Source organism: Vigna unguiculata, chromosome 9 (genome assembly GCF_037176805.1).
Source record: "Vigna unguiculata cultivar grain cowpea cultivar isolate G323 ecotype 2 chromosome 9, ASM3717680v1, whole genome shotgun sequence".
Taxonomy (NCBI): Eukaryota; Viridiplantae; Streptophyta; class Magnoliopsida; order Fabales; family Fabaceae; genus Vigna; species Vigna unguiculata.
In genome coordinates this window covers 42,488,262-42,513,088 of record NC_140800.1, presented here as the reverse complement: position 1 = coordinate 42,513,088, position 24,827 = coordinate 42,488,262, and the positions used below count along the sequence as shown (strand labels likewise).

At 32.4% G+C, this 24,827-nt stretch overlaps 3 protein-coding genes across 3 annotated transcripts; 2 read left to right on the top strand and 1 right to left on the bottom strand.

Moving 5' to 3' along the window:
- The first annotated feature begins 957 nt into the window (after positions 1-957).
- On the top strand, positions 958-4,677 carry CKX7 (cytokinin oxidase 7). The gene is made up of 4 exons (XM_028048118.2): positions 958-1,712; positions 1,814-2,092; positions 2,912-3,174; positions 4,191-4,677. Exons 1-4 carry the CDS (start codon positions 1,020-1,022, stop codon positions 4,516-4,518), a joined length of 1,563 nt encoding a protein of 520 aa, XP_027903919.2. The 5' UTR covers positions 958-1,019; the 3' UTR covers positions 4,519-4,677.
- Positions 4,678-11,633: 6,956 nt separating this feature from the next.
- LOC114163976 (F-box/LRR-repeat protein 15-like) lies at positions 11,634-17,555 on the top strand. The gene is made up of 17 exons (XM_028048399.2): positions 11,634-12,086; positions 12,283-12,514; positions 12,585-12,717; positions 12,862-12,958; positions 13,036-13,233; positions 13,311-13,581; positions 13,668-13,766; positions 13,854-13,942; positions 14,048-14,147; positions 14,235-14,405; positions 14,626-14,778; positions 15,101-15,261; positions 15,381-15,579; positions 15,844-16,310; positions 16,396-16,459; positions 17,052-17,138; positions 17,253-17,555. The coding sequence occupies exons 1-17, from the start codon at positions 11,983-11,985 to the stop codon at positions 17,337-17,339; spliced, it is 2,712 nt and encodes a 903-aa protein (XP_027904200.2). The 5' UTR covers positions 11,634-11,982; the 3' UTR covers positions 17,340-17,555.
- A 2,094-nt stretch (positions 17,556-19,649) lies between these two features.
- LOC114163719 (uncharacterized) lies at positions 19,650-22,306 on the bottom strand. Its single transcript, XM_028048014.2, has 7 exons — positions 22,086-22,306; positions 21,966-22,008; positions 21,372-21,442; positions 20,869-20,963; positions 20,302-20,369; positions 20,055-20,165; positions 19,650-19,940 (listed from the first exon to the last, which is right to left on the bottom strand). The coding sequence occupies exons 1-7, from the start codon at positions 22,252-22,254 to the stop codon at positions 19,811-19,813; spliced, it is 687 nt and encodes a 228-aa protein (XP_027903815.2). The 5' UTR covers positions 22,255-22,306; the 3' UTR covers positions 19,650-19,810.
- Positions 22,307-24,827: the final 2,521 nt, after the last annotated feature.

The following is a 24,827-nucleotide window of genomic DNA, read 5'->3' as shown; positions in this document are numbered from 1 at the left end:
AAAAGGTTATAGATAAATCAAATTTAGGAGTAAATTTTGGGAAATGTTATAATTTAACTTCATTGAAAAAGTAGTAGTAATACAAAATAAAACCACTCTATTATTTTGATGAGAAAGTAATAAAATAAAATTTAATTTCTCTCTTCAATTTCTCCTCATTACTTGCCATGTCACACATCTTCAGAGCCTTCACCTATTAATGGTCTTTCCTGCTCATTCCACCATTACGCATATGCCTTGCTGCCATTGATGCACTTCCCTTTTACATTCTTTCAAAAACATATCATTATAGTTTGTCTTTATTACTTATTTTATGCCATGCTTTATTACATAGCTCAATAATATTATCTCTAAATAAATTAATGAATTAAAGTCTTAGTGTTAAAAGAGAACTAAACTTTTAAACATATTTTTTCGCATGTAATTTTATAGTTTACGCTAAAAAAAAAAAACTTAATAATGTTACATTACACCATATATATTTAAATAAGCTGCATTGCTAAATTAAAAAACAAAATCTCCTAATTTAGTTCTTTTAATCATTTAGAGTTAGATTAGTAACCACAGGTAACTTAACAAATTCTTATTCTCTTTTTATTAAAATAATTGTAAAATCACAAGTTTTGTATTTTGTTAGTATTTAAAAAATAAAAATAAAAGGATGAAAAGAAGTTTTTGTAGGTGAGACGATAGAAGCTCAGTGGAAGTGCATGGGACTGCATTCACAGTATAAAATCTCAGGGAATAATATAATAATAATTCAGGAATTCAAAAACTTGCACAAGTGGCAGACAATTGATGTGGAAGGGATCATAGCGTCAACGGAATATTGAAAGGGGCTAATGACGTCATAATTCTAATGAATCCAAAAAATAGCACTACTGCTTTTTTAATTATTAAAAAATCCCAAATAAATCCAAATCAGCCACTATTTAATGCCAAACTTCACCTGGAAGAAGAAACAGAAGAACTACACTATCTTCAGAGTTTATGCAAATTTTGTTTCCTCACTGCCCAAGATGCTAGCTTATTTGGAGCACTTCGTTCACGAAAAAGATGCGGAATCGAGGCAAGAAGACGAAGTTGCCAGCCTCTCCAGAGCGCTTGAACTTCAAGCCAGTATCGACGAATTGGGTCCCACCGGAATCGCCAGTAAGGATTTCGGCGGCATCAAGTCCGTGAAACCCCTGGCCATGATCAGGCCTTCCTCGCCCGTCGACGTGGCAAGAGTGGTGAAAGCCGCGGCGGCGTCTCCGAGTCTGACGGTGGCGGCGCGGGGGAACGGGCACTCGGTGAACGGGCAGGCCATGGCGGAGAAGGGACTGGTCCTGGACATGCGCGCCTTGGAGGAGCCTTTTGAGATTGTCTGGGTAGAAGGCACGGCCTACTTGGACGTTTCCGGAGGGGCATTATGGGAAGACGTCCTTAAACGCTGCGTTTCGGAGGTTGGACTCGCCCCGAGGTCGTGGACGGATTATCTCGGTTTAACAGTTGGTGGAACGCTGTCCTACGCCGGCGTCAGCGGCCAAACCTTCCGTTACGGTCCCCAGACATCCAACGTAACGGAATTGGAAGTTGTAACCGGCAAAGGCGAAACGCTGTGCTGCTCCCTGACACAAAACTCTGAACTTTTCTTTGGTGCGCTCGGTGGCTTAGGACAGTTCGGTATTATTACAAGGGCCAGGGTCGTTCTTCAACAAGCTCCAGATATGGTGGAAAAACAATTAAACTTATATTATTATTCATTTTAACAATTTTATGTATTTATTTTTCTTTTATTAAATATTTTGCTTGGTGTGATTTGATGAATTAGGTGAGGTGGATAAGAGTGGTTTACTCTGAATTTGAGGAGTACGCTGGCGACGCAGAGTCGCTGGTGGGGGAAGTAGAGGAATGTTTTGATTACGTGGAAGGGTTCGTTCTGGTGAACAGTGATGACCCGGCCAATGGATGGCCCACCGTGCCATTGGACCCGGAACAAGTGTTCGACCCGATTCATATTCCTTCCACTGCTGGCCCTGTTTTGTATTGCTTGGAGCTGGGTCTTCACTACGGTAACGCGGATCATCGTTCCCGTGCGCGTGTGGATATGGCAAGTAACTAATATCTTGTGTTTGTTATTTTCTTGATCTGCTGTATGCGGGTTCCATGTTGATGCAATAGGCTTGCTAGAAGTAGTAGCCATTTGTGATGGGTTGAGAGGGGGCCCAATTAATGACTGAGTTTTGACCTAGGTGGTTAAAAGCATGCATATATATAACTGTTATATGTGGGCCCGTGTAAAAAGTCAATATATATAAATATAAGCAGAGTTAACCATGACTGAGTGACACATGAAATTTAGCAACGGTGTTAAAAGCATGTGTGTTGTCCGGGGGGTCGGGTTGAGTGGTTTGGTTGTAATCCTTTTATGTTTAGGAATGTTATGATTAAAAACTTGTCTCACAAGGTGAAATGGTTGCCGAAAACTGACGATACCGCAATGATGTATCTTCCATTCCATTGGATTTTCTGACGAAGAATATAAAAAAGCTATACCATAGTTTAAATTACCGTAGAAACTGAGTGTACTTGACCTGTTGCTGCTGCTGCTGCTGCTGCTGCTACTTCTGCCTCCTTATCATTATTGTCCCAAGGTGTCACTTTCGTAATAGGGAGCATCCCATTGTGGCTAAAATGGTAATGTAACATCACTAGCTGCTCCATAGCACTGATCATTGAGATCTCGCTGACGTTAGGGTCCCCACACTTCCACAAATAGCCAAAAACCCATCATTTTCTGGAATCTCAAAATGTCAATTACTATATCATCCCTTAAATACAGTACAATACACTAAATCCAACTCAATATTCCATCACCGCTATGTGTTATGCTGTTGCGTTGCTCTGACTAAAACTAACTCCGGTGTAGGATGTGGATCGATTGCTCGGACGGCTGCGATTCGTTCGGGGTCTCAAGTTCCAGACGGATGTGAGGTACATGGAGTTTCTGCTACGTGTAAAGCGCGTGGAGGAGCACGCAAAAGCCAACGGCACCTGGGATGCGCCTCACCCTTGGCTCAATCTGTTTGTGTCCAAGTCTCACATTGTTGATTTTGATCGTGAGGTCTTCAAGAAGATTCTCAAGGACGGGGTGGATGGCCCCATTTTAGTCTACCCCCTCTTGCGAACCAAGTACGTAACTCCTTCCCTTCTATAGGACAATATATTAACAAACAATTTTAGATATTTAGTTACTCTAAAAATCAACTTTTACTCTGTTATTTTTATTTTCTTTACATCCAAAAAAGAAAACAAAAATATTCAAGGGTCGTCCCTGTACATAACACGTGTGAAGGACGGGGAGCATGTCCCACCGTGTGACACGTTGGCCTCGAAAATGAATGACCTGAGTTCGTTCTTTCTTTCGCACGGTATGTGATGGCTGAGTTGAACTTGCTGAACCCTGAGGGTGAGTATGAGATATCTGTTACTACTTGAGGTCAGCCACAATGGGACCCCTGGAAGTAAGTAACCATCAACTGTACCATATCTTGGTCGTCAATCGAAAATCATAAGGTCTTCATTGTGATGGTTGTACCGTCTTACTCTCTGCTTCTCCGTACCCTATCACACCCCTTCCTCTTACCTCCATGATGCATACGCCCACCCCTGGGTTGTTGTTGCAGGGTCTGTTAGGTTAGCGAACGAGCAACGTATGCACCTGTACGGATGTACCTCTGCATGGTGCAAAGATACAGTGGGGCCCGCTTCACAAAATTATAATTTGTTGCATCAAGAAGAGTGTATGGTATGGTTGTGGCTGATCTGAGAGGGTAAAATGGGAAGTGTGAGATGTGAGAAGGGAAATTCTCTCTGGAACTGTAAATTGAAATAAATATCAATTGATTCCAAGCAATGTAGCTGTCATGGTGAGTGTTACTACTCGATAATCGACAAGGATATTTGTTCGGCAAAACGGATAACTGTGATTCCGGAATTGTATGGGTTCTATATAGGAGATATAAAGTTTGATGGTGCTTTTCGTGGGGGAAGAATTTGGTTCTTCCAGGGTCCCCCATGAACACTAATCCAACTAAAAATTTATTTATAAATATATTACCAGTTACGTTTTCTGTCTAAACAGTGATTTCAACAGAGGAAGAGCAATAACAAAAAAAAGATTAATTACTGTTTTTGAAATAAAACAGGTGGGATAATCGTCACTCAGTGGTGGTGCCTGACAGTGACATCTTCTACATAGTAGCTTTGCTCCGATTCAGCCCACCACCTCCGAAGGGTCCACCACCTGAACTCTTGGTGGCGCAAAACAATGAGATTATTCAGTTCTGCACAAGCAGAGGCCTTGATTTCAAGCAATACTTTCCTCACTACCACTCTCGGGAGGATTGGATGAAACACTTTGGGAAACAATGGACAAGATTTGTGGAACGAAAGGCCAATTTTGATCCCATGGCTATCCTTGCTCCAGGACAGAGAATTTTCTCTAGAACCCCTCAACCTCGTCCTATCACATAACTACATCATTTAAGAATACCTGTCATCATTCTAATTTGTAACTTTCTTTCCCTTTATTATATTTTTCTTCTTTACTTTAATTTGGTGGCAGTGTATTTGTGAGGAAAATATCTAGGGCAAATTATTTTTGAGTTTGGTATTTGACGCAGCTATTAATGATTTGACGGTCTATCAGATCACATCTAAATATACAAGTAAATGGCATGGATCGAAACCTAGGTACATGAGTTGATGAAGAAAAGTGATATTGGAGTAGCCAAAAAAGATGAAAAGTATAATGTGGGTTAGCGTCATTTTCATCTTAGCCATTATGTGAAGGAAATTAGCAAAGTAGCAAAGTGCAATTGTGAACCAGTCCTTTTTCCTTTGGTCCAGTTGGAATTTGATCTTGGAGAACCTATAACAATCATCGATATGGACCGTCCACTGCATAATACACTATATATATATATATATATATATATATATATATATATATATATATATATATATATATATGTATGCCTCTTATTTCGGACAGTTTTAACTGATGTTGATGTTTCAGTTCCAAGCTTTTGTCTGTCCTTAATTTGTTCGCTTCTTCACAAGCTTTCAGATATATACCATAATTACGTTTTCTCTTCCGCAAAAGGTTAAAACCCATTCAAATTTTAACTAATATAATTTTAAATCATGTTATGTGTATGGACGAAATTTAACGATGAAAAATAAAATTAATATCATGCAAAGATTGAAACCCAAATCAATGATTTTGTAAGGATTAAAAGTAATGCCTTCAAATTTTACAATAGTGAGAAATAAAAATAAATAAATACTGGTACCAAATGCTCATTCATTTTATACATAAAAGAAGAACATATTTAAACCTAAACAATGAGACAAACAGACAGAAAAGGGTTTGGAAACTTAATAAATAAAATATGAAAAGAAAAAAAATAAAAGAAGAGGAAATAAGGTGGAGATAATAGAGGGAAATAGAAAGACGAAGTAGATAGTAGATAAACAAATGAGTGTTGAAGTCTGTATTTGTTTCCATGTACCACACTATTGCAGCAGAAGTGTTTTGTTTTCATAATTTTGTGTCAATTTGAGAATACGATTTGCGTGAGAGGGGGGGATTCATTATCTAATGGGCAAAGACAAAATTGACCTTGTCTTATGTGATTATGGTTGCAAGGAGGGTGGTTCTTGGGATAAGGCCGTTCCTATTTGTGTGTTTTTGCTGACGGAAGGAAAATATTTGCAGTTGTGGTTCTTCTTCGAAGAAGGGGCTGCTTGTATGTGATTCAGTTGTCAACATAATAATTACTCCCACAAATCTCTTTTATTCATAATTAATTTTATTTTTCATTTTTACTTTTTTATTATAAATAAAAAAATAATTTCATTTTAATATAATTTTTACTACTCCCATTACAATTTATGTTACATTTCATCATAGGAGTAAATTGGTAAACATATATTTCTATCAATTAAAAACATTAGTGTGTCACACTTACAGATATTGACGGGATTAGTAGGATACGAGTAGTAGATCCTCTGTAGCCTACTCCTCATATAAATATTCATCTCGTACCTGTATCATATGTATTTACAAAAAATAAACTATTTAACAACAAATTTTAACTATAAATTCAAACAAAAATACAATGCATAACATTTAATTTTCAAATAAAATGTAAATAATTTATTTAAATAGTGTTGAATGGTAGTTTATAAATAAATGGAGATTTTTTAAAACCAATTAAAAAAAACAACTCATTCAAAATTAATGGATTAATATTTTAATTATTTTTAATTTAAATTAAAGTATAACGAGTACGAGTATGGATACTATGATACGCATATCTTCCCCGTTAACATGCGGGTATAAAAAATATTCGTACCTGTTATCCACGGATATCCATTTTCAATATCCATTACCTACCCGTTGCGGATTTTATCCGGATACGAATTTTTTTGACATCCCTAGTCACACCTATTACATCATTCACAAACTCTCACACACTTTCCATTCAAATATCCTCATCCATCCCTTCATATATTTGCTTCTAAGGATAGATTTTAAGAAGAGTGGGCAGATGAATTTGAAGGGATGGATAGAGAGGAGGGTGAGGTTGTTTGTTTTAGGGGATATAAAGGGATGAAAGTGAAAAGATTTGAAAGTAAGATTTATGAGAGTTTCTAAATGATTTGATAGACGTGATAAAAAAAATGTTTTAATAAATAAAATTGTTAGGTTACAATTTGAAAAAAAATATATATATATTCAAAAAAAATTAGAAATTGAAACTTGATACCGATTTTAATGCCGTTTATGAAAAACTAAGGATAATGACCAAATTTAATCACTTTTACAAAGAAAATCATGATTAAATTGAAACAAACAAAAAATTTGGAAGACTAAATTGACGCCTCCTAACAAATACAAAGACCGAATGAGTAATTTAACTTATTTGCGTACCTTTTATACGACAAAAGAGGGTTATGGCCCCTCCAGATTTTTTATATCTACATAATTAAATATGTAATTTTAAATATATTTTTTTTAAAATTTAATATTTTTAATGTATTTTATATAATTTGATATTTTAAATTTTTTTTATACATCTATATCTATATCTAAAGGATCTCTTTTTTTTGTTGTACATATCTACTTTTCAATCTTACCTTTTAAATATTTTTTTCAATAAAAAAATATTTTCTTAATATTATCTTTTAAGTGATCATTTGTTCATTTTAACATTTTTTTGGATTTGATTGTTTTTTAAACAATCATTATTAATGAAAATTATAAAAAATATTTGTATTAATTTTATAATTATAACAATAACAATAATTATTATTTTATTATTTTTTATTATCATAAAAAAAATTAAATACAATGCTTTTACTAGTTTATATAAAAATTTTGAGATTACTCCTTTTGTTTCATATTTTCGTTCAAAAATATCAAGTTGGTCTTTTAATTTCTTTTAATCTGAATTTGGTTATGAATTTTGAAAAAAATATGCAATTTAGTTTTTTTCGTTACATTTTTTGAATCAGATACATATTTTTCCATCAAAATTAGAGATGGTTTGTTTTGTTGGTATAATTGACATAATCCTAATATCAATTTTGATGAAAAATTCTTGTTCCCTTTTAAGAATTTTAACGAAATAACCAAATTACAACAATTTTTAAAAAATCAGGACTAAGTTGAGACTTTAAAAAATAGAGAACCAACTTGACATTTTTTTAACAAAAAAATGAACCAAAAGAGTAATTCAACCGACACTTTGCACCCATAATATTGGTCGAAGATCTGCCACTTATTTAACCATTATTTTTTTAACCTTGTAATGGTTATAATTTAATATTCATATGTTGTTACAAAATATTCATAATAATAGTCTAATAATAAAAAAATTTGATAAAAGTAATACTTTTTTACTATAAATTTATGCTATTACATTGCGATACTTTAAGAATACACCTAATTTAGTAATAATGTAGATCATACGACGAATTCTTTATATCTAGAAAAAATTACATCTTATCGCACCATTCAATACTACGAATCTATGTTCTAGTTAAATTAAAAAACAAAAACATGATATTTAAAAAAAATGAAAATTGTATGGTTTACTTCCTTTAATAAGTAAATAAAATAAAAAACAACAACAACAACTAAACGGCAATCAAGAATTTTTCTTCCTTGACTTGTCAATGAGGCATGTTATCTTGTATTTACTTTTAGGCTTTTTCTATTTACACTTCCTAAACTTTTATTTACAATCCTCTTTAGTTTATTACTTTTTATTGTTATCACCAAATATTTTTTTCATATAAAAAAATTATAAATTATACATTCTATTTAACAATGCTATTTAGTGGTGATGTGAATTTGTTACGTGGTTAATAACATTAATTATTCTGTCACATAGATTAAATGAGTTGAGTCATTGTCGAATTGTGGTGTTTGGACGGTTATATTTTGAAGTAAAAAAAGTTATGTCTTGATTAATAAATATAACTTTTGATCTAATGATAATTGCTCGATTCAATATTTTCTACCAATTATCTTTATTTTTCATGAAATATATAAAATTTACATTATTTTTTTCAATATAATTATATTAATCGATTGTTATTTGTATAAAATATTTTTTGTCAATGTTTTTCTATTTTGTGGATACAAAATTGAGTTTTTTTTTCGAGAAAAAGTAGGACTTGAATGCGAACTGATTAAGTAGTGAAAAATTCGATGCTAATGAGTTGCGATCATGATTGTTTATTTCCAACAGTGAAATAAGATAAAAAATAAAAAATAAAGTGATAGGGAATTTGGGAAATGAGGGGAATGCCTAAACAATACTATTTGAAAAACTGGGAAAATTTAGGTTAAAAAAATTATTTACAAAACAAATAAGGATTGTAAGTGAACTTAGTAAGTATAGAAAATGTAAATAGGAAAAGCCTTATTTTTATTTGTAATTTATTGGGCTTGGGCTAGTTGCTGGTAGTTACGCATTGATAGCATATTTTAATGGGCCGATCTTTGAAATGAATACAATAAAGCATTTACTTCCTTTTATAGAAGTATGAAATAATAATAATTATTGAAAATAAAATTACTTTTTATATTTTATTTAATTGTAACAACTATCTAAATTAAAAGTTATGTGATATTACAGTGTAGATGTCGATTTTTTTAACATTATTCATTATTAATTTCTATTAGAAAATTTAATTGATTGTTTTTGGCTTATAAGATGAATTTCGTTTAAAAGATAATTTTTATATAAAGGGTAAATTTATTTTCACCGCACTTTTTTTCTACATGTTTGTTTGTTCACAAATCTGAAACGCGAATTATTAATTAAAGGATTCAAACTTAAATTCCAGCAGATAAACATAATGTTGATATTTTTACGCTTGATAAAATTGATTAAAATTGTAATGATTTAAAAAATATGCATGAACTAATCTTTTAATTTGTTAACAATATAACACTTATAATAATTCTACACTGAATGTAACTTTCATGCAAGACGTGAGACTGTATTTGTGCTTAAAATATACACTTTTTAAAATAGAAAATGTAGTAAATAAACTTATACAAATAAGTAGAGTATTTACCAAAATTAGAATAAAAAGGTATATAGAATTTTTTTCTATAGACATCCTATTATCAATGATTCCATTGATAAATGAATCTATGTAAGAAATCTTCGTAATTACTGTTGATTGTTTTGGTGGAACCTACCTGTCATTGTATAAGGAACCTACCTGTTGATTGGTTATATATATATATATATATATATATATATATATATATATATATATATATATATATATATAAAATAAATGCATATAAACTAAATTAAAAGTAATATAAAATTAAGATAAGAAATTAATTTTATAAAACTGAATTATCCTTAAATTCTATTTTCTTTTAACAAAACTTGTACTCATATCATTCATATTATAAGCAAATATCTCAATTACATATCTATAACATAAACCAATGACTAAGATTACTTTAGAATGAGGGGATTTTAGCTGCCATAATACTCCTATTGATCCTCATGAATGTTTCTTTTTTAAATTATTAAAATATTTTAATTCATTGGGTAATTTAAAAAAAATTATATTAACTTATTTAATTACTGGTTTGATAACTTAATTTATAGTGTGTACATTTTATCATTTTTACACTTTTATATAGTTTGTTAACTTTTTGTCAAATTGTTATTTGATATTTTTATTTGATAATTGTATAATTCTAATATATTTACTGATATTTGACATTGAATATTGGATATATTAAATATTTGATAATATTAATTTGTTGATGTTGATGTAATCCTCATGTAAAATGTTTATTATAGGACACTATAAAGATTTACGTGACCATCAATTTTCTCTCAACTTTGATTTTAATTGGCAACCAAAGTCCAAGGGTGAAACTTTTTGACACATTTACTAAGTTTATTAATTTCACGTATGCATATGTGGTATCAACCTAATTGCAATCCTATTAAACAATTTACATTATATTCTATCGATCATATCCTTAACTTATGATAGTGATAATAAAATCACTCTAGTTATGAAACATATTTGTAAACAATTTCATTTCTTACTCCATAATTCATACACAAATAAGTTATATATGTATTGATATCTCAATACATTTTTTTTTCTCATTATAACGTTATTCACCATTATCCATATTTCATAATTACTAATAAAAATATTCTCTCTATAAGATTTTTGTAATCGTTATTTGCAATATAGACATATCACAATCAAATTTTACCCTTCTCAATATATCTCATTCTATTAATTATCTTTTAAATTTTATAACTATTTTCTTAAACTCAATTAACTAAATATAATAAAATATTATTTATGACAAAATTATAAAAAATATTCATTTTATAAATGCTTTTTATGAATGTATTTTTAGAATAAAATATATGGTTTGAGCGTTATTACAATATTTTATCACAATATGAAATCTTATTGTATTTATATAATTTATTTTTTATTAATATTAATAAAACTATAAACTTTGGTCTATTACTTTTTCTTAAAAAAAGGAAAAGAAATAAGATAAAATCTACCCCAAGTCTCCTAAATACAAGTTATTATAATTTATACGATAGCATTATGGTATTATTTGTGTGTAACAAATATGGCATTACGAAGGCATTATCATATCTTATCGTATTAAATCCGTGTAATAAAAATTGGAGACATAATAAAGAAAATGGTAAGTTGTTTGTGTATTTAGAAGATTATTATGGAAGAATTGGAAGCAGGAGAGTCCCATTAAATGATGAATGTTAATGGAGTCTTTCTTTATTGTCTTCAAAATTGAAATCAGAAATAAAAATGCTCATCTCATCAAGACAAGACATCATCCTTTGGTTGGTTCCCATTACCACCACTTTTGTAGACGCAAAAAGAGACAGCAACCACTAAGCACCCTTTTTCAAACTCAACACGCCGAACCACAATTTTTTTAAATTTTAAATTTTAAATTCAAATAAATAAATAATAAATTAAACAATAAAATAACACAAATAAATAAACAAACAATAAATATCAGGTTAAACGCCGTCGTCTACATCGTGCAATCTCTGATTAGTAAAACTAGCTTTCCGCAAAGAAGAGAAAGAAACTCAACACTTCTGAGGAACCAAAATCGCAAAAACGTATCCGATCGGATCCATTCCTTCATATCGCTCTCGTGTGTGTCCAATTCCCACATTTTGCGGAATAGAGAAACAAACTCTCTGTCATAACCGGTTTCGCCCTAGGGTTTCTCGCGAAATGTGCGCGATCGAGACCTAGGGTTTATGGGGCGTTAACTTCTGGTGCCGCATAAGCTTCAAGCGTTGTCGTTTTTCTGTTCTGTTCACGCGGGAGCCATTTCTCGAAAGCAACGATTTCATTTTGTTGATTCAGTGCATGGAGAGGTTTTCGTCTAACAGGCGTCGTTCTGATGGAGAGGGCAGTTCCGCTTCAGCCGAGGACAATCGCCGGAAGCGCGCCAGAGTTTATTTTGATTTCGAGTGAGTTTGAGTGCGAGTCGTTGGCATTGGGCATTCGTTATCTTTAGGAAATGGTGTTTTTCGCTAGGGTTATGTTACGATTGATGTCCATTTCTGAATTGGGATAATTGGAAAATGCATGTGGGACAAGGATGTTATCGAATTATCGAGAAATGTGGTGTATTCATGTTCTTTTTTTTTTAATTTTTTTTTTCAGTGGCGCTCATGCTGCGATTGCGAGTTCTTCGAATGCTGGGAAATCCACTGCATCTGCCGAATATGGGGATTATGATGATATTCAGGGATCGTCCGTTCGATCCAACGATGATGCTTTGCAGTTGATGTCTTCTGGTGAGGGGAGTAACTTTGATGAAGGAGATGACAGTGACATCGCAAATGTAGATGATCTAGTAACCAAGATGGATCTTACGGATGATTTGTTGCACATGGTATTTACTGTTTGTTGCTAATGGTTTGAAAATTGGAATTCTATCCTTACCCGTTCTCCTTGTAATATAGGTTTTCTCCTTTTTGGATCACTCCAATCTCTGCAAAGCTGCCAGGGTTTGTAAGCAGTGGAGAACTGCTAGTGCTCACGAAGACTTCTGGAAGAGTTTGAATTTTGAAGATCGAAACATATCTGTTGAGCAATGTGAGCCTGAGAATATATTTCATAATAAATTGTTATCTGTAGATATTTGGTGCCTTGTAGCGTTGAAATATGGGTAGTGGAAATAATGCTCCGTGTGCCTCGTAGTCCTGTAAATGTGCTGATACAATGCTTGTGTATGTGTAGTCGAGGACATCTGTAGGCGTTATCCTAAAATCGCTACAATCCGCTTGTCCGGTCCTCCCTCTTACCAGCTTGTCATGAAGGCCGTCTCTTCGTTAAGGTTGGTAGCTTCTTCGGTATTTGGGTTGTCAGCTATGTCACCTGTGATTCATTTTTATTCTTTATAACTGTTTTCAGAAATCTTGAGGCTTTAACGTTGGGAAGAGGAAATATAATGGATAGTTTTTTCCATGCTTTGGCTGATTGTTCTATGTTGAGGAGACTGAGCATCAATGATGCTGTACTTGGCAGTGGTATTCAGGAAATATCAGTTAATCACGACAGACTGTGTCACCTCCAGTTGACTAAGTGCCGTGTGATGCGTATAGCTGTCAGGTGAATATATTTTAGTGGTTAGCGCACATTTAGCTGTATTTTTCCCAGCTCAAATGTGATTGCTTATTCTTTTCCAGGTGCCCACAACTCGAAACCATGTCCTTGAAGCGCAGTAACATGGCTCAGACTGTACTCCACTGCCCCCTTTTGCAAGAGCTTGATATAGGGTCTTGCCACAAACTTCCTGATTCTGCTATTCGATCAGCTGTGACATCATGCCCGCAATTAGTTTCTTTGGACATGTCTAATTGTTCATGTGTTAGTGATGAAACATTAAGGGAGATAGCCCAGAATTGTGCCAACCTCAGTTTCCTTGATGCATCATACTGTCCAAATGTATCCCTAGAGGTAAATTTTGAGTCTTTAATCACTTGTTGCCTATATAGACTCAATCTGCCTTATTTTGACATGCTTTTCCCCCTCCTATTTGAAAGACTGTTCGACTGCCAATGTTAACAGTTCTGAAGCTACACAGTTGTGAGGGCATCACTTCAGCTTCGATGGCTGCAATAGCTTATAGTTCCATGTTGGAGGTGTGTGATTTGTCCATGATGCTGATGTTAATGTTTTACTTCTCTGGCAAGACTTGCAAATGAGAAATGATGTTACTGCTTTTGTAGGTTTTGGAGCTTGATAATTGTAGCCTATTGACATCAGTGTCTTTAGATCTTCCTCGCTTGCAGAACATTAGATTGGTTCATTGTCGCAAGTATGGTCACCTTTGCTTCTTGTCACATTTTTTAATGCTTCTATTAACCGTATCACTGAGTACTTCCTTTTCTAATTTATTTCTTAAAACTACGTTTCTTGTCAGATTTGCCGATTTGAATTTGATGACCCTAATGCTGTCTTCTATTTTGGTGTCCAATTGTCCTGTGCTGCATCGTATAAACATCACATCAAATTCACTTCAAGTATGTCATAATTATCACGCCTTCATTTTCTGTTCCCATATTTGTCTATACTGTAATGGATTAAAGGGCAGAATTGTGGCATTGCAGAAATTAACGATACCAAAGCAGGACAGCTTAACCACATTGGCTTTGCAATGCCAATCTTTGCAAGAAGTGGATCTCTCTGAATGTGAATCTTTGAATAACTCTGTATGCAATGTTTTTAATGATGGTGGAGGCTGTCCAGTGTTGAAATCATTAATTCTCGATAATTGTGAGGTATATTTTAATCATTTGGTGTTCAATTTCCCTAATTTGCTTGTGCATGTACACCACTAGTATCAACTAATGAGGGTGACGAATTTTATATAATTTTTTGCACGTCTTTTCCAGTATATCTCCATAAAGCGATATTGTGAATTTTGCCTATTGAGTTCTTGGCTGTAATTTTTGCTAATCATTTTTAAGTTCTAATGTATGGTGTTTTTTATGACTTCAGAGTTTGACATCGGTTCAATTCATCAGTACCTCTTTAATCTGTCTTTCACTTGGTGGTTGCCGGGCAATAACTAATCTTGATCTCACATGCCCTAATCTAGAGAAACTTGTATTGGATGGCTGTGATCATTTGGAAAGAGCGTCATTTTGTCCTGTAAGTGCTATTGGTTTTATATTCTGTTTGCATGAGATCAAATTTAGTTCTTTATGTCGTTTTATTTGAATATTTGTCATAAGCCTAAATCAATAATCACGGCTACTGAAGATTAGTATGAACTACAAAATATGAAAGTCTTCTGCTTGTTTGTTTTCCTGTATTCGTTCTTCAAGCTATAGAGCTCATACTTCATAATGTAAGATATCTAGGTTTTGCTCCCTTGTAGAAAACGTTTTTGTTTTGCATGAGATGAACACCTGTTAATCTGATATACATAAGCTATAGGCTCAGTATTTTCTTTTCATGCCTCACTTGTCAGGTTGGTCTTTCATCCCTCAATTTAGGAATATGTCCAAAATTGAGTACACTCAGCATCGAAGCACCTTATATGGTTTCACTTGAGTTGAAAGGATGTGGTGTACTATCTGAAGCATTCATTAATTGTCCACTCTTAACATCTCTCGACGCTTCCTTTTGCAGGTCATCTATACATTATTTCCTATTTATCCTTTCTAAAGCATTTGTTAATGGTTTTCTCTGAAAATCTCTAGACTCTTTCTTCTGCAATGCTGACTGACTTTTACTGTTTGGAATTGCAGCCAACTAACTGATGACTGCTTGTCTGCTACAACTGTCTCATGCCCACTGATTGAGTCATTGATATTGATGTCATGCCCATCAATTGGTTCAGATGGTCTTCGATCTCTATTTTGTCTTCCAAATTTGACTGTTCTTGACTTATCATACACTTTCTTGGTGAACTTGCAGCCTGTTTTTGATTCTTGTTTACAGCTAAAGGTTTGAGTTACCATAGCATGGTTTTTTATTCTTTTACATTCTTTTAATCACGAGTATTGCTAATGAGATGGGTTTAGAATAATCTTACTTTTTTTAATAGTCAGTAATGTGTACTGTCATCATGGGTATCATATTCCCTTAATTTCAATCTGTCTTTTCTCTTTTGCCTCATTATTAATAATTTGACATTTTATATTAGTGTTTTTTTTTATTATCTTCATCTCTGCTGATAGTGCTACTTTTTTTTTCTCCTGTTTCCTGAAGGTGTTAAAGCTGCAAGCATGCAAATATCTCACTGAAACATCACTTGAACCTCTTTACAAAGGAGGGGCTTTACCAGCACTTCAGGAGTTAGACTTGTCTTATGGAACTTTCTCTCAGTCAGCCATAGATGAGCTTCTTGCTTGCTGCACAAACCTCACTCATGTGAGCTTGAATGGCTGTTTGAATATGCATGATTTGAATTGGGGATGCAGTTGTGGGCAGAGTAAGAATTTGCCTGCTGCAAACACCCTATCCAGGGCAAGTTCTAATGAGAATGTTCCTGAATCAAGTGAGCAATCCCCTCGCTTGTTGCAAAACCTTAATTGTGTTGGATGTCCAAATATTAGGAAGGTCGTCATTCCATTCAGGGCAAATTGTTGTCATTTGTTAATTTTAAACCTTTCGCTGTCCGCAAATTTGAAAGAGGTTGATGTTACATGTCTCAACCTATGCTTTCTTAATTTAAGGTATGGTTGGGTCTGCAATAAATGTGTGTTGGTTTCTATCCATCTCATATCAGATATATGGTAACGTTTTAATTTCTCTGTTCAGCAATTGTTCCTCTTTGGAAAATTTGAAGCTAGAGTGTCCAAGATTGACTAGTCTATTCCTTCAGGTATTAAGTCTTCCCTTCTTTTTAATCTGTTACAAGTTTTGAATATTGACTCTTCAGTGCTGTCTTATCCTTTTGTTTAACTGCATTTATCGGCCATCATTTTTACCTTGTCAAATTTATTGAAATGTTTGAAAGATTATCCTGCTCTGTATCACTGGTTTTATCTGTTACATATTTACTTAATTCTTTTGTCTTAGATTGTTTTTCTTCTTGCAAACCTTGTATAATCTAGTGTTTCCCTGTTTTAAGGTTTCTTACGAACTCTAGATGATTGGATAAATCTTTTATGGAATCATGTTCGGATTTGAGATTGGCTTTTTGTGCTCCACTGGATATTTAGCTTGTTAGAAATGTATTTAGTATATTGTGTTAGGATCCAATTTCAAGGTAATTGACACGAGTCCCTCCTTGGATGTATAAGATTCTAGTGTAGGATTTTTAAGTTTTGAATAGCTAATTTTTGTAGTGTGGTTCTTATCATATTTTCATCAATTTAATTTACTATCAAAATCTTGAAGCTCCCCCCCTTCTCAATTTGTTTCAAACCTTCCTTTCATTAAACTTTTTTATCTTTGATGTTTTGGGTATTCAGTCTTGCAATGTTGACGAGGAAGCTGTTGAAGCTGCTATATCGAAATGCACTATACTGGAGACCCTTGATGTTCGCTTTTGTCCAAAGGTGATAGAGAACTCAGTTTTCTGTTATGTTTTCCTTAATCGCTTTGCCTGATATCTGATGCTTTTGGTCATCATCTTCGACTGATTATTTTTTGAACTTCACGGGGCTTCGTAGATAAGCTCAATGAGCATGGGAAGATTACGCACAATTTGTTCGAGTTTGAAGCGTATATACAGCAGTTCGTCAACTCTGTTACCTTGATCAAGGATCAGTTTTCCTTGGATTGAAGGAGCGCTTGGTAATAAATCCGTTATTTCATCGTGTTTTGTAAATGGCTAAAATTTAAATTTGCTTGTTTGTTTTGCATATGGAAATCAGTTCTGTTTTTGTTGCAATAATTTATATTTATTCTACCTGCTATTCTTGTAAATCAACGTTTCAAATTTCAAATTTCTAACGAATCCGCGTTGAAGAATATAGGTATATTTGACTTTCGTATTTTATTTTAAATATTGTTTTCTAAAATGTTAGTGGACAAGTTTTTAGAAAATATATTGAAAGGTACAAATACTTGCAAATGAGTTAAAGGAATATTGAATTGTTTCGAACAGTTATATTTGAAAATAAGAAAAAACAAGGTGTTAGTTTCCTATTATTGGTTTGTCCTGCCATGACATGATGCCGCAAAGTACAATATTATTATGCGTAAAATTCATGTAACTTGTTTTTTATAGCGAGGTGTTGCTATTATGACTAGGATTTGTGGGGGAAATTAACTCGCGCCTATTATTATTTTGAGCTTTTATTCTCCCAGATTTTGACGACTGAAGGTAGGTTTGATTTAACCGTTTAGTTATTTTTAGATTTTAGGAAGTTTTTACGTTGAATGTCGTCGTTGTTAATCTACACATAACTATGTTATCGTAACATAGTTTAATTATGTGTGAACTCTTTTTTGTTTGATTATGTTTTTACCCTTTAAAATTTGGAGTAAATATAATTTTGGAATCATAACCTTTTTAAAAGGAATTAGGCAGTTTTAAGATTATATAGATGGACCTTTAGTTCGGAGCCAATGATGGTAAGTAATATCGTTGGATTACTAATGGAGTTACGTAAGCAGTTATGAAGTTATTTCTTTTACTAGTAGAAATTGGACACGTATACAACAACTCATGTAGCTGATTGGGACCATGTAAACAGTTTTCAAGTGAATTCGATTGCGCAATATCTGTAAAAGGGTTATGAAGTTTTTTGTCTTCCAAATTTAAAAATATTGTTTTAGTTTGAAAGAGTGAGAAAGAAACGGGTAGGTTTAAAATTGATGCAAATTTTGTATTTTAAACTATTGTTAATACAAATTTTAGAAGTTTAAAATTATAGAAAATATTTTAACGATATTCAGAAAAAATAAAATGCCATGTTAGAATATTCTAGCTTCAACACAGATTAAAACAAGCTACAAAAAAATTAAGGGTATTAAATAAGAAAATTTATATAAAGGTATCTAAAAATGTTTTTAAATTCAGATTTTAGAAAAATAATTTTAAATTATGGAACTGAAAAAGTCATTTAAAAACCGGAGGTGACGTAAAAGATTAATTTTATTTGAAAACTAGAACTAAAAGAATGTTTACTGGATTTTTTTTGGTGGAAAAATATTTAATGAGTTGTCGAATTATACTTAAGTTTGCATGATAATTGAAGTATCACATATTAGTTCGCATATTAGTTCGCGGCAACTGTTCAATAACATAACTAGTAACTAGAGATTGAAAAACATTTTTATATATTTGGAAGTAAGAAAGTTATACTCTAAGTATTAATAACTAAAAACATAACTAATCGTTCTAACTTTTTGAACAAGACTTTAATCTTTTAAAACATGAATTTTTACCTTGAGCATAAATTAAAAATATTCTAGAGAACTTAAAAAGAGAATTATAAATTGATTTTTCAGAGTTTTTTTCCATTTTAAAAATATTTATATAAAAAATATATAAATAGAATTCTAATCTCATTTCCTTAATCTTTCAATTTCGATTTGAGAGAGACATATAAATAGATATTGGAAGCTTTTGGATATCATGAGTTGTAATTTGGTCGAACCTCTTCTATCTAGAAAAGGGAAAATGATCGACAACCTATATGACACGTCAACTTTTCTCAACATTTAACTGCCTGTACTGCTTGTTTATACACTTTTAAATAAACAAGCAGAGTAAAACAACATAGGATAGGAAATAAAGAAAATAATGTGTTTTTTTTTTAAAGAAAATAAATTCAATAGGTATTATCCAGTAGAGCACATATCGTTTAGTTCGTATTCTCATTCTACGGGTAGGACTTAAATGTTCGTTTGCACTATTTTTCTTTCAAATTTAACCACCCTTGTAATTCATAATATAAATTTTCATAGATCAACACACTTTTAACTATTAAGACTACACATTTCCGTATGTCTCGAGAAAAACCAATTAGTTAATACACACACACAACACAAGGGAGTTATACCTCATGACTAATGATCATCGCTGTAAATCACACAGAAGATAAAAAACCTCGGTCAAGTTTTAAAAAAACAGATCAATAATTTAAAATCTTTTTCATATTTTGATCCACATTATGTTATTTGTGTTTTAAGATTCTGTCTTTGGAACATTGGTTCTATATAATCTTTAGTTCTCAAGTAAGCTGACTAATACTAAAAGGCGAATAAGCATGTTAGATATTCATAGTATTGATTCTAGTTGCTTTAATTCAGGGTCCAAACTACCTGTTTCCTCGCCTTCCGGTTCCCTGTATGAATCAGCTATAACCTTTCCCTTACTTAGCACATCTGAAGGCACAGTTTTTAAGAGGCTGAAAAATAAAGCTTGGTAAGAATCACATCTTCTCAATCATCAGTTAGGGGAAATATATGTGCAAGAGAAGGGATACTGTGGAAAGAAAAACGACAAAAACTATACAAATCACCTGTCTAGGGCGTTAAGGGCGGAATTGATTTTTGCTTTCATTGATTTGACCGAGGCTTCAGGATCCTTTCTTGTTGCATGAAGAAGCAAGGAATCAAGTTCTTCTAGTGACCTTCACAAGCAGAAATCTAACATTGGGTTTGAATTTTTCATATTGAAAGAATTTAATTATATACAGTGTATAATAGATCAGTAGCTACTCGAGACAGTTAATTCATGCAATTTTTATAGGAAATTGATTACAATACCTCAGACATTCGTCAACATCATTGAAAGCAGTTTTACCATTGCCACCGTCAGATGCATACTGTGCCACCTACAAAAAGACCGTGCCTTCTAATTAACTTTCATATCCATAAAGATAACATGATGAGAATGGCTTCAGACAGCAGAAGGAGAAATAGTTTATCCAAAGATACATATCTGCAGTGGAATGAGCTTTGAACAACACTCATTGAAGCTGTTGGTTGTTTTTTGTTTAGGCGTATTCTGAAATTTGCTTGATAACAAATGGAGACAGTAACGACCAAATAGAGTAGTTTTCGTAGCAAATAGAAGCTTGGTATCAGAATTTAAAGTTGAGGAAGTGTGTATAAAAAGGACTCGGTGTAAATATACGAATACTTCATACTATCACAAAATTGAAGCTTCATAAACCTTTCAACTGACTCAAAAGGGAGGGAGGGGCTGGGGACTCAACGGAGAATTCTAAATTTTCCTTATAAAGAGAAACGATTGGTTTCACATCTAAAAGAACAGCTAATAAGTTGAAGGAAGTCATATTGGGGTTAAAAGAACAGCTAAATTTTACTTACTGCTCTTATATTTACACGAAGTGATGCTGCGGGCCCAGAACGAAGTAGAGACCGACAGAAGTCATATTGGGGTTCATCACCCTCTAATGTTTTTTCTGCAGTAGTAAAAAAAAAAAAACTAAATAAATTTTACATTAACTTCAAATTATGATTATTGCAAACCTTGTCATATGAACACCGACAGCAATACTAATGGCGAGGATACAAAATGTACAGGGACGACAAGACCAACCATGTATTGAGAGGAATGTATGCATTCAGGCATCAGAATTATGTCAAATTTTAGAGTCAGAAACAAAAGAACTGTATTTCATTAAATTTCCTTTTGTGAGGCGCTTATTGTTTTTAATGGCTAGACCAGCCAAAAGAGATAATCAGGAAACGTGGGAAACCTGGAAAATAGAGCAAAATACTAACTACAAGTATGGAATATGCAAATAACTTCAAATAGTTGAAATCACAGATTTTCTAATACATGGATTCTAGCACGACAAAGGCATTACCTAAGTCCTTGATCTGAAACTCCGTAAGTATGACAGCTGGTACATAAGCCTCCAGAGGATCAAGCTTTTTTCTATAGCATTGCAGAACAAAATATTTTAAAATCACTCTTCTTCGAATGCACATAAACGTTGCTTTAACCATAAATTGTAATAAAAGAAAATCTAACGCAAAGAAATAGAATGGATGAACAATGCGCATTAACAATCTAAAGAATTTTTACAAGATCGACTAATCATAAGTAGTTATATTTGTCCTCTTTTCCGATAACTAAGTCAATCATTTTTCATGATTTCTGACTGGTTAATAGTATAAAACCCACTATAATTATGTAAAAATGAAACTCAAGTCAAATAACAATTAATCTAGCATAATGCAAAACATGTATAGTTGAACCATCGCAAAGCTAGCCAATACTGGAGATGTAAAACTGTGAATGTTTATCGATCTAAAGAGAATAAAACCTTGAGAAACATATGGTAAGCTAATAAAAGGAACTAATCTTCTAACTAAATTATAATTATAGGCAAAACTAACTGATATGCTTGAAGCGTAAGCGAAAAAATGATGACACGATGATCGATACTAATTCATACCTCTTAACATAATTATCGAAAGGACTTGCTAGAACAGCAGCACCTGCAACGTGAAAATGGCAATATCATGAAACGGATCCAAAGTGTGAGAATGAGTGAAACGGTGAAAGAAGTACGTACGGTGAGGAATGAGAAGGAGGTGGGAGAGGAGCAGAGAGAACGACACCGTGCGCCGCCCCTCACGCCACCTTGGGGACGACGCTGCGCACCTCACTCGCTTCGCCTTCCGAGTGGAGCACTGCAATGGCCTGTTGCTGCTAACGTGCGCAGGGGTGCCAAGTGACGCCATGCCCACACAACATAATAGTGTGGCTGGCTTGATGGTTGGCGATATCGTAACCGATTCCGTGGGTCCCACTCTTATCTTCTTAGTTGTCACTTCTCTTTCACTAACCACTCCTCTTCGTCCCTTCCCACATTTTCTTTAATTTGCTGATATATCCTTTCTGGTTTTCATAATTATTCTATCCACTCGTTTTTTAAATTCCTCCTTCTTAATCACTTCTTTCTCAATCTAAAGTTAATATTTTAATAATTCGTCAATATTGATTAAAATGGACACTTTCAATTATTAGTTTAAATTTTACTATAAATATACGTATAGAGTTAAATAGTTTAAATAATAATTATATATGAATAATGTTATTTATAGATGAATAATAACATTTTAATCAATTAATATGATTTAGACATAATTATACTGTCATTTTTTTTATTTATTTATTGGTTTCAGTACAATCCTTTATTGTATGCGTGTGCAAATAGTTTTTTGCGGGTGGACAGGAAGGTGTTAAATATGGGTCTATGAAAATAAAGAAAAGTTTGTTACAGTTCCAATGATTAATAGTTATTAACATTTACACCATACACATTTGGATTTAGAAAATTTGTATATTACACAAGAGGTTTATTGTTAGTCTTTTATATATATATATATATATATATATATATATATATATATATATATATATATATATATATATATATATATATATATATATATTATTCATCTCTATTTAATATTTGACTTTTTACTTCGTACTTGAATTTATTACCATCTTCAGAAATATAAATGCTTCACATGCTATATTCATACATTACAAAATCCTCATTTTTTTAAATCCAAATATTTTAACAGTAAGTCCCTTAATTATATAACACTTTTCCTACATAAAATATATCTAACATAAAATAATGCAAATGAGAAATTTTAAAACTTCTAGGATGGACAAGATTTAAACTATACAAGAAGGGAAATTTTAAAATTTAAATACAAAAGTTTAGATCTACATTATATTTTAGATTAGTTCATATTTCCATGCTTCGTTTACACTTGTCATGTGTAAATTCTTACTTTTTTGTCAACTTTCACCTTCTACTAAATTTTTATTGGGTTGCATTTAGGTTACATGATAATGGGTTATATATATTTCATATATATGGGTTATGGTTATAGTCATGGTCATTGTTATGGTCATTGAGAGATTGTGGTTCTATATAATTATATGACATTATTCTTATACATATAAGACCTTAGACACCACTTTTACACCAAAATCTTAAGGCAATGTTGTTATGGGTCTTTATTCTTATATAGTGTTTAACTTTATCTTTTTTATCAACGTGGGACTTTGACTCACATTTGAACTATTCCCAACACATGATTCCATTTGCTTCTTGCTTCTTAGCTCTTTGTTGTTCACATTCCTGCCTTAATAAGCTTGATAGAACTAGTTATTGTCTATATCTATTTTTCACATAAAAAGTAAATTTTTTATTATGAAATTTATGATCAACATAATACTCTACTCTTCAAATATTTATTTATTCTATACTATTTAATTTTCTAATGAATCATGTTAGCATTTGGTGGAATATGTTTAATGTAAATTTTGTTGAGAGACGTTTAATTGTTAAAATTATTAACGCAGTTCACAACGTGCTACGTGTCAATCTATGATTTTTTTAATTTCACAACGTGCTACGTGTCAATCTATGATTTTTTTAATTTTTAAAATTTTTGCCACTTGTCAGGATTCTGGTGTCAGTGTCACGTGACAAGGTACCATCACGTGTTTGTGTTACTATCAAATGTCATTGTCTTAATTTTAATTTAGTCTTCAAAATTAAAATTAAAATTGTCACTGTTACTACCAAATGTCATTGTTTTGATTTCTATTTACTGTCATGTGGAAACTAAATTGAAATCAAGTCAATAATACTTGGTAGTGACACTGACATGTGACAGTACCTTGTCATGGTACTGACAGTGCTAGATGTCACCCTTAAGACCTAACACGTGTCAACAAACAAAATTAAAAAAAATTAAAAAATCAAAAGCTGACACCTACGTTAATAATTCTTTTATGAAAATAACCTAACGGAGACATTTTTTCAAAAGTTGAGACCAAATTGACATTTTTACAAGTATATACCAAAGTGACACATCCGAACGAAAATGAGTACTATCTGACCAATCAAATTTTTTTATACTCGTTTGGTGTCTGATTTATGAATTATGATTTTACTTAGTAAATGAAAAGATAATGTTGACAAGAAGGTAGTCATAAGTCCTCTGAAAAAATTTGGTTATAGACTTGTACATGCGTGTAAATAAGTTAATAGTAGATTTTATTGAAAAAATATATATGTAAATCATACAATAGATATATTGTAATTTTTTTTTTTCATATTCTATTGAAAAGTAAAATTTCTCTTATTAAGTTCAAGATAACAATTATTGTCATATTTCAATTTAGTATAACAAAATAAAATTACATCAACAACAATTTTAATTTTAATAGTTTTATTTAAATTTTTTAATAATTAATTCAATTAAATATGCATTTAATCTTTAAAAAT

Bases quoted from the DNA above. Each gene is read 5' to 3' on its own strand.
- CKX7 (XM_028048118.2), top strand. From the start codon at position 1,020: ATGCTAGCTTATTTGGAGCACTTCGTTCACGAAAAAGATGCGGAATCG. The intron at 1,713-1,813 runs GTGGAAAAACAA...TTGATGAATTAG, and splicing joins TTCAACAAGCTCCAGATATG to GTGAGGTGGATAAGAGTGGT. The intron at 2,093-2,911 runs GCAAGTAACTAA...ACTCCGGTGTAG, and splicing joins CCCGTGCGCGTGTGGATATG to GATGTGGATCGATTGCTCGG.
- LOC114163976 (XM_028048399.2), top strand. From the start codon at position 11,983: ATGGAGAGGTTTTCGTCTAACAGGCGTCGTTCTGATGGAGAGGGCAGT. The intron at 12,087-12,282 runs GTGAGTTTGAGT...TTTTTTTTTCAG, and splicing joins AGAGTTTATTTTGATTTCGA to TGGCGCTCATGCTGCGATTG. The intron at 14,148-14,234 runs GTATGTCATAAT...GTGGCATTGCAG, and splicing joins TCACATCAAATTCACTTCAA to AAATTAACGATACCAAAGCA.
- LOC114163719 (XM_028048014.2), bottom strand. From the start codon at position 22,254: ATGGCGTCACTTGGCACCCCTGCGCACGTTAGCAGCAACAGGCCATTG. The intron at 20,964-21,371 runs GTAATGCCTTTG...TTACTACTGCAG, and splicing joins GTTTCAGATCAAGGACTTAG to AAAAAACATTAGAGGGTGAT. The intron at 20,166-20,301 runs GTATTGTAATCA...CTGCTTGTGAAG, and splicing joins GATGTTGACGAATGTCTGAG to GTCACTAGAAGAACTTGATT.